We start from the raw sequence: 9,127 nt of genomic DNA on the forward strand, positions 1-9,127 counted from the left end.
AAGTAAGGAACTGCTTATGAGGTTTTCCGTCCATTCCAACAACTAAGAAATAGTGAGAAGAGTTGGGACCTCAGAAGGCTTTTAGGACCAATTAGGTTGTAATCTTTAGGGAAGCAAATAAAGATTCAACAGAGCTACAAGGTGGGTTTGAACCACCAAGCAGATCACAAAGACAGAATGTTATTAACTGTTGTTGTTATGTGCTATCAAGGTTACCACAACTCATAGCAACCCTATGAACAACAGCTCTATACTCTGCTCTATCCTGTGCCATCCCCATTTCTCACATATTCAAGCCCATTGTTACAATCTCTGTGCCAGTCTGTCTTATTGAGGGCCTTTCTCTACACTGACTCTCCACTTTTCCGAGCATGATGTCCTTTCCCAAGGACTGGTCCCTCCCAACAACACGTCCATAGCACGTGAGATGAAGCTTCACCATCCTTGCCTCCCAGGAGCATCCTGGTTTCACTAGTCTGTAGTGAATGGGAGCCCTGGTTGCACAGTGGTTAAAGTACTCAACTACTAACAGAAAAGTCAGTTACTTGAACCCACCAGCGACCCCGCGGAAATAAAGATGAGGCACTCTGCTTCTGTAGAGATTGCTGTTGTTAGGCGCTGTCAAGTAGACGACCTCTTACAGCAACCTTGCAAACAGCAGATCTAAGCTTTGTCCTATCTGGCACCATCCTCAGAATCCCCATCGTGCTCAAACCCATTACTGCAGTCATCGTGTCAATCAATCCTGTTGAGTCTTCCTTCCTTTCATTGGCCCTCTGTCTTTCCCAGCACCATGTCTTCTTCCAAGGACTGACCTCTCCTGACAACACGCTCTCAGTGTGTGAGATGATGTTTCCCCATCCTTGCCCCCAAGGACAACTCTGGTTGTACCTCCTCTAAGACAGAGGTGTTTGTTCTATTGGCGCTGCTAGTCCGTATATTCCGTCCTCGTTCCCACACCATGATTAAGTGGCATGAACTGTGTGATTCTTCTTTGGTCTTCCTTATTCACTGTCCAACTTTCAGATGCATAAGCAGCAGTTGAAAGTACCATGGCTTGCATTAGGTGCACTTCAGTCTTTAAACTGACATCCTTGGACCTTGGATTGGTCCTTGACAGCAAATTTCCCCAATGTAATTCGCCTTTTGGTTTCTTGACTTCTGTTACCATGAGTTTTGATTGTTGATCCAGGTAAAATGAAACAGTTGGCACCTTGAATCTGTTATCCATCTATTACGATATTGCCTATTGATCCACGGTGAGGATTGTCTTGATCTCTGAAAACCTTCTGGGGCAGTTCTTGTCTGTCTTAAGAGGTCACTATAAGGAATCAAATGGACAGCAATACATTTGTCTGAGGTTTTTGTTTAAGCAAATGAAAATCTGGGCAGCTTGATTTGTTCTCTGAAAGGTCATTTATCAACTCAGAGAAATCAAGTGGAAAGAGGGTCACAACCCTGAGTGAGCCTTGAGGGCCAGCCTGGGCTCCCCAGTGACAGTCTTTGGTTGGGTAGGGAGGACATGCCAGGAGGAGTGGTGCTGATCACGGGACCCTTTGAGCATCTGGGGCCTTAGTGCCCTTTGAGGTTCTCGTGTAACACTCTCGTGTCTGTCCAGCTTGGCTGTGGCACGTTGACATGCGCTGACTCCACTCTGCAGCCAGCACGTGGAGATGTGTGTGCTGGACCCTCCTACAATGCCCCTCCAGCTCCTTCTGTAACTTCAGGCTCAAGACCACTTTACTGTCACCCAGCACATCCCCTAAGGGAACTGGAAAATCAAAATAAGTCAACCCGTTTCCATCAAGCCAAATCCAGTTCATGGCAACGCCATGCAAGCCGACTAGAACTGTGGCCCATCAAGTGTTCAATGGCAGCGGTGATTCAGAAGTTGTTTGCCAGCATTTACCTCCTGGGTACTTCTGGGTGGGTTCCAACTGTTAATCCTTCAGTTAGTGGTTGAGCATTTAACCCAAGGTCTCCCTTCAGAATCAGAAAGGAGTGAAAAAAAACACCTACACCAGTGATTTTTGAAACTTTTAAAATCATGGAACATTTTCCTTAAGCAAAAGTTTACACTGAGGGCCAATATGTCAAACAAGAAAGGAAGTTGGACTGGCTGCAATGCCCAAGACTCCCTCCCAAATGCACTCGGACCACCGAGTCAGTCCCTGAAACATCCCTTTGTCCCCCAGGCTCCTAGGGAGCTTGGGGTAAAAACCACTAGTCCAGTCAACAGCCTCGTTGACAGAGGAGGAAACTGAGAAAAGGAATCATATAATGGTCATAGGCAGAAGTGGTTCTGTGGTATAATTCTCACTCTCCGTGAGGGATATCCAGGCCTCCCAGGATTCCCGGTCAATGGGCCTCATGAACCCCGTCATCTGTCTGTTAGAGGAGGCTTTTGTGTTGCTATGATGGTGAACTGGTTTCAGCAGAGCTTCCCGACTCAGATGGGCAAGGAAGAAAGCCTGGAAATCTACTTCTGAAAACCTTGTGGATGACAGTTGTCCCATCCAAGGTTGATCATGGACAATGCAGGATGGTGAAACATCTCATTTCCTGGGGTCATGCTGGAGTTTCTGTGAGTTCGAAGCTGACTCCACAGCAAAGGGGTCATGGGCGCCAGGCAATCAAGGCAAGAATAGGTTGGAATTGGAGTGACTCCCAGAAAAGGGACTTGGTGTATCTTTCTTCCCCTGCAGGGCATGGAGCCAATGGAAACACAGACAGGATAGGGTTGGGGTGAGAATGAGGCTGAGAGAGGCTGGTTCTACATTCCCAAGTGACATGCTTTCCAATCTCAGTGATTTCTTCCAAAGATCCCGCCCATCTGCCGTATTCTTTCCCGGGAAAACATAGCTTGTGTGACCTTGGCCAAGTCTCCTGGCTTCTCTACCCCTGCAGCTCAGGATGGCCCGTGGCGCGTGCTGCCTGGAACACTGTGTGCTCGCTGATCTTCACTCCCCAATTGAAAGCCCTCCTTATCCGGCCCTCTGGATGGGGCTGAAGAGAAGGAGGGAGAGTGATTGTGATTGCCCGTGAAGGATGAGGCGAAAGAGGGCCTGGGAAGAGCCTGGGTTGCAGGGCCAGTGGGAAAGCAAGGGGGCATCTCAGCCTCTCTCCCCACTTTCTTCTCAGGAGGACCCTACCACCCTGCCGAGTGCTGCCTCACCTACGTTCCTCATGCCATCCCGCTGGACCGGATTTTAGATTATTATGAGACCAGCAGCCAGTGCTCCAAGGCTGGAGTTGTGTAGGTGGCATCCAGTCCCCTCTGGGCCTGAGGGGAAGCGGGTAGAGACACTCAGAGAGTCTCCCCAGGGCACCTTCTGGTGTGTCCACACAGGATCTAGCTGCGGTGGGGTGGCCTAGGGGTTTCTGGCCTGTCTGGGACCTGCCAAGAGTCAGGCAATACTGGCCTTTTGGATCAAGAAGCATGCAGTGGCGGGGAGGGAAACTGTGGGGAGATGTTTCCTAAGAGGACTTGAGGGGCTGGGGCACAGAACTAGATAGGTCTCTGCTCCTGTGCAGAGCCTGGTCCTGAGCCATCTCTATGGGACAAATCAAGGGGGACTTTGGGAGGGAGGGAAGCCAGGTTCCCTCCTTCTCACTCTTGACTTCTCTTGTTCCACAGTTTCATTACCAAGAAGGGCCGTTCCATCTGTGCCAACCCCAGGGATGACTGGGTCCAGGACTACATCAAGGACCTGGAGGAGAGATGAGTGGAGATGTTGTGAAGACCACAGCTTAAAGAGAAGAACCCAATCCCCCATCCCACTTCCAGCTGGAAGCAGAGCCGGGAGCAGCTCTGCTTTGAAATAAAGACCATCTATGTCCTTCCCTTCATTCATTCATTCATTTCTTCAGGCCTTGCAGCTCTCCAGTGGCCTGAAGGCACAGGTGGGCTCAGCCTGGACTTGAGATCAATCCTCACACTGTAGAAATGTTCACCAAACCACGTATTAAAAAAAAAGAGTTCAGGCCTGAGCTGGGGTTAGTGAAAAGTTGAGCAGAGATAGAAAAACAGCCTAAATGGAAAGACCACCTCTCGTAACAGCAGTAAGAGCAGATAACATTTTCCTAGCATTTTCCACATTCTGAACAAGCTACCCAGCAGTCTGTGTGCCTTATCATAGTTACTCAAGCCCATAACAAGCGTGAAAACCAGGAAATATGATTTTGCAGCCTTTCATATGTTGTTGTTGTTGTTGTTGTTGTTGTTGTTGTTGTTGTTGTTAGATGCCATCGAGTTGTAGAGGACTCATAGCGACCCTGTGAACAAAAGGCCTGAGCACTAGAGTTTCTGGAGGCAAGCCATTTCGAAAGTGGATGCCACTCCTGCTTCCAGGCTTGTTTTTTTTTTTTTTACTATGAAATTTTTGTTTATTCTTCCAAACGTCTTTTTTTTAATTATTAAATTTTATTAGTTTTAATGGGAAGCTCCAGCAAACACTGTCCATCATGGGTAAAATTCTCTCATTTTTTGTTGCTGGTTTGGTTTTTTTGGTTTTGTTTTGGGGTTTGTTTGTGTTTTTTTTTTTGGTCCTAATGCTTCTTCTAAAGCATTTGTTTCCTGCTATCAGGATTGCACATATTTTATGTAAGTCTGCCTCCTCCATGTGCACACATTAGGCTGTACTATATTGTTTTATTCCTCTTTGTTTTCCTCACAGGGCCTGGCAAACCCACTGGCCCATATTAGGTGTTCAGAAGATGGATGGATGGGTGGGTGGGTTGATGGGTGAATGGATGGATGGATCGATGGATAAATGAGTGGATTAAGGAATGGGATGGGATAGGTAGGTGGACAGGTCAGTGAATAGGTGGATGGAAAAAATAAGACAGGAACTGAGACTTATGTTCTCAGATAATATGTTGGACAAACTTCAACCAGAATGCTATTTGGAGGCAATGTTAAAACTTCTCACATATTTCGGACATGTTGTTAGGGGGGGCTATTCCTTAGAAAAGGACATAATGCTCGGAAAGTTAGAGGGTCAATGAAGGAGAGGAAGACTCTCAACGAGATGGATTGGTGCAGTTTCTATGGCAAAGGACTCGATGTGTTGGGGATGATAAAGATGGCACAGAAAAGGACAGTATTCAGACCTGTTATTCATGGGGTTGCCATGGGCCATACTCACATTGACAGGACCTTATAAAGACAATGTTCTCAGGATAATCAGCATCCTCGGAGTTTTCAAATCCATCATGTCTTCAGGGGAACAGCAGGCCCATGGCAGGTACTACACTAATGAGACCCTGGTCTTGATGGACAAGAATCTATATAACCAGACTTCCTCAACTCCACAGAGTGGTCAGATATCCCCAAAATGCACATTCACTGCCCTCAAACAAATCCACAGCTGCACCACCACTGACTCCTTTCAACCCACCACTTCTAATTACTTTATATGTGCAACTTATTTATGAACTCTGGTGGCATAGTACAGTTACCTGCTGCTCTGCTGATAGGCCAGAAGTTCAAATCCATTTTAAGGCAGAACAATGGGAAGTCCCCTTCCACATATATTTGTTGTTGTTGTTGTGTGCCGTCAATTCTACTATGACCCATGGTGACCTGATGAACAATCGTTCTGATCCTTGTCCTAATCTAAGCCAACCTCACCATCTCTGACACATTTTACTCCATTCCCACAGTCACCATGCCAATCTATCTCATTCAAGGTCTTCTTCTCCTGAGCTGACCCTCTACCCTTCCAAGCATGATATATTTCTCCAAGAACTGGTCCCTCCTGTCAACATGCTCAGAGTATGTGAGACAGAGTTTCAAAATCCTTGCCTCCAAGTAGCAACCTTGTTTTATTCTCTCTAGGACAGGCCTGTTTGTTCTCTTGACAGTCCATAGTATGTTCAGTACTCTTTCTTCTCCAGCACCAGAACACAAAGGCATCGATTCTTGTTCTATCAGCCTTAGTCATTGTCCAGGTGTCAGACATATAGCAAGTAATTGAGAAGACCTTGGCCTGAATCAGGCACACCTTAGTCTCTAAACTGATACCGTTGTTCTTTAGCACTCTAGAAAGGTCACTAACAGCAGATTTTCCCAAAGGAACTCATCTTTTGCTTTGCCGATTGATGATCCCAAAAGTGTTGATTATGGCTATGAGCAAGATGAGATTGTTAACTACCTCAATCTTTTCTATTCACAGGCTTGGAAATCTGATGCAGGGTCTCTGTGAGATTGGCTTTAAAAGTTCATATACATTTTATTTCAGTGTATCCTTCATTCACATGATGTTTCATACAATCATTCTCATGCATTAGTGTTTTGTTTTGCTTTGTTTTGTTTTTTGTAATTAATTTGTAATTTGGTTTTTGTTTTATTTTTTATTATTATTTATTTTAATGAAAATTTACAGAGACTTTGGATTTCCATTCCCTCACTCTTGCACTTTTCTCCCTACCCCACCCCGCCCCCTCAGTTTGCTCTTCTCTTTGAAAAGGAAAAGAAAAATTCTTTCCTTTTTATACAACCCCTCCTCCCAGGTCGACTCCACTATGCAGCCTTCGTTCTGGACTCCTGTCATGACAATAATACCTAATCACATATCCCTTTTAAACAGCTCTCCCCTCATCTGTTTCAATGGAGTATACATAATTTATTCCATCTTTCTCAGGCACCCACCAACCTCAATGCTAGTCACGTTTTATAATAGTGGCACTATGCAGTATTTGTCCTTTTGTGACTGAGATATTTCACTCGGCATAATATCCTCCAGGGTCAGTCATTTTGTATAATATTTCATTAGTTCCTTGTTTTTCAATGCAGTATAGTTTTCCATTGTGTGAATATACCACAGCTTCTCTATCCATTCGTTTGTTGATGGGCACTTAGTTTCCAACTCTTTGCTATTATGAACAAAGCCACAATAAACATGGGTGTGCTTTATGTTTTATAAAATTAATCACCACTGGACTATGCCCATCATTAGCCCGTTTTTTCAGGTCCCTACTGGATCTTTCTCATTTCCTTTACCCCTTCCCTCCACCCACCAAATTGTGCAAGCCCTCCTCACCCCTCTGGTCCCACCCCTTCCCGCTTGGGTCCTCATACATATTTTACTTTTTATCTTTGCTCTCAACTCTTGAAATGCTTCCCCTGTGACTCAGAAGCTCACAGGCCATCTCAGCACAAAATTCCCTTATGCCTTCAATCTCTTCTCTGGATGTTCTAACTTCTTGCTCACAGGAAAGCTCAGCTGTCTCCGTAGGACTTCTCAGCAGCCTTTCCAAGCCCTTTCTCCCTCAGCTCTTGTGCCCCTGGACTTGGCTCCTAGTTACTCTATCCCATTATGTAAAACAGACCTCATTTGTTCTTTATAGGAGTCTCTCGGACTGGGCCACCTGAGTTGCTATCTGGCTCAGAGGAGTGTGCTTTTTAAAAATTATTTTATATTGGTTTGCTTACAAAGTTCACATACATTATGTTTCACACTACCCTTCATTCACATTGTGTTTTTTTTTCATGTAATCATTCAGATTCATTATATTTTATACAATTAATCAACATTGAACCAGGCTCACCATTGTCCTGTTTCCAGCTCCCCATCAGATCTTATTCACTTCCTTTACCCACCCCTCCCTCAATCTATCAAATTGTGTGACCCTATGATTCCCCTCTGCCCATCCTCACCCCTCTTCTCCCCCCTTCCCCTCTTTGAATGAGAGGAGTGCTCTTAATCAAGACTGGGAGTGGGGATCAAAGGAAAATCTTAAAGACAAAGATTAAAGAAGGAAGTACAGTTGGCCAAGCAGAGAATGAAAACAAGGACATTTTAGGGAGAGAGAGAAAATGCATAATCACAACGCATAAGGGAGTGGTGAAAGAGAACGTGTGTTGGGGTATGGGGTGTGGTGTGTTATGGTGGGGACACAGGACACAAGAGAAGAGGCTGCATCGCTCATGAAGGAACCAGGCAAAGGATTCTGCATTTCCATCTGAACATGATAGCAGCAGAGTGAGCTCGTCAGATGAAGGTCATAGTGTTAAGGGGAAGATGGGCGGTCTCCTCCCATGCGATTTAGAGTCTCTGAAAACCCCCTGGAAGGTGGGATATGAGTTGGCTCCAACTCCATGGCTATTTATGCTGAGTTTCAGACAGAGATAAGGTGATGAGGTCTCTAATGTGTTGCTAACCGAAAGGCCACACATCTTGGGTGGCTCGAGTCCACCAGCTCCATAGGACAGTGATTCGCAGTCTTCCTCCCAGTAAGACTGGCGGCCTTGGAAACCAGAATCACTGAGTCAGAATCAACATGATGGCTGTGAGGCTGAGTGGACAAGGACGGGAGGAAGGGAGTGTACACGGATGCAGGAGACCAAATAGGTGGCTGTTCTGTAGTCTTGGCTCACAATCTGAATTGGCAACCAAAAGGTGGGGAAGAGACTTGGGCTCTGGCAGACTCTAGTTGTATATGGAGGAGAGAGAGTCAAAAGCAAGCATTTTCTTGCTGTCCCATCTCGCCGTCATCTCCAGCTCCCAAAGCCCAGCCCAATGCCCTCCAGAACTTGTGGCTCAGTAACAGCAGAATCCCACAGAGTCACGTTCTGCCTCGGGACCAGGTCCTCTTCTGCCCAATTCTAGCTGCCATTGAATCAATTTCAACTCAGGATGATCCCAGGCATATCTGAGTAAAACCATGTTCAGTGACTGAGTTTTTTAAGTAAATCACCAGGCCACCACTCAAGATTGCCTTACTATTAAGTATTTTCTGGATCATAGTGGCCCTCCATCAAGGTTCTGGGGCTTTACAGGAGGAAGGAGGCTGCCCTTCCTTCTCCCTTGGAGATGCTGATGGATTGGAACCTCAGAACATACCCTGAGCAGCCGAGCCCTTTAGCAACTCTGCCACCAACTCAACTTCACTGCTATCAAGTCAATTCTGATGCCATTGGGATTCCAGTTTTTACGTCCAAATGGGAGGAAACTGACCACCTTCCTCCCCTAGCGCTGCTGGTGGACTTGAACCGCCAGAGACGCCTGGTCTTTTCATAAGCAGAGCAACATGCTACAGGCCACGTTTGTCACCAGAGTCCCTTAAAGGGGCCTCAAGGAATGTCTGAATTGCTAACCACTACACCCTCACACTTTGGAGGATA

The 9,127-nt window shown here is 46.0% G+C and overlaps 1 protein-coding gene across 1 annotated transcript in view; it reads left to right on the forward strand.

The window, feature by feature from the left end:
- LOC102871231 (c-C motif chemokine 14-like) overlaps positions 1–3,725 on the forward strand; it is a 5,203-nt gene extending 1,478 nt beyond the window's left edge. The window contains exons 2-3 of the mRNA XM_006891049.1: positions 3,142–3,256; positions 3,638–3,725. Of these exons, the coding sequence (XP_006891111.1) occupies positions 3,142–3,256; positions 3,638–3,725 (203 nt within the window). The remainder of the gene's footprint in view (positions 1–3,141; positions 3,257–3,637) is intronic.
- The last annotated feature ends 5,402 nt before the right edge of the window (positions 3,726–9,127 follow it).

The sequence above is a fragment of the Elephantulus edwardii genome, unplaced genomic scaffold, assembly GCF_000299155.1.
Source record: "Elephantulus edwardii isolate Elephantulus edwardi_28Jun2011 unplaced genomic scaffold, EleEdw1.0 scaffold00094, whole genome shotgun sequence".
Taxonomy (NCBI): domain Eukaryota; kingdom Metazoa; phylum Chordata; class Mammalia; order Macroscelidea; family Macroscelididae; genus Elephantulus; species Elephantulus edwardii.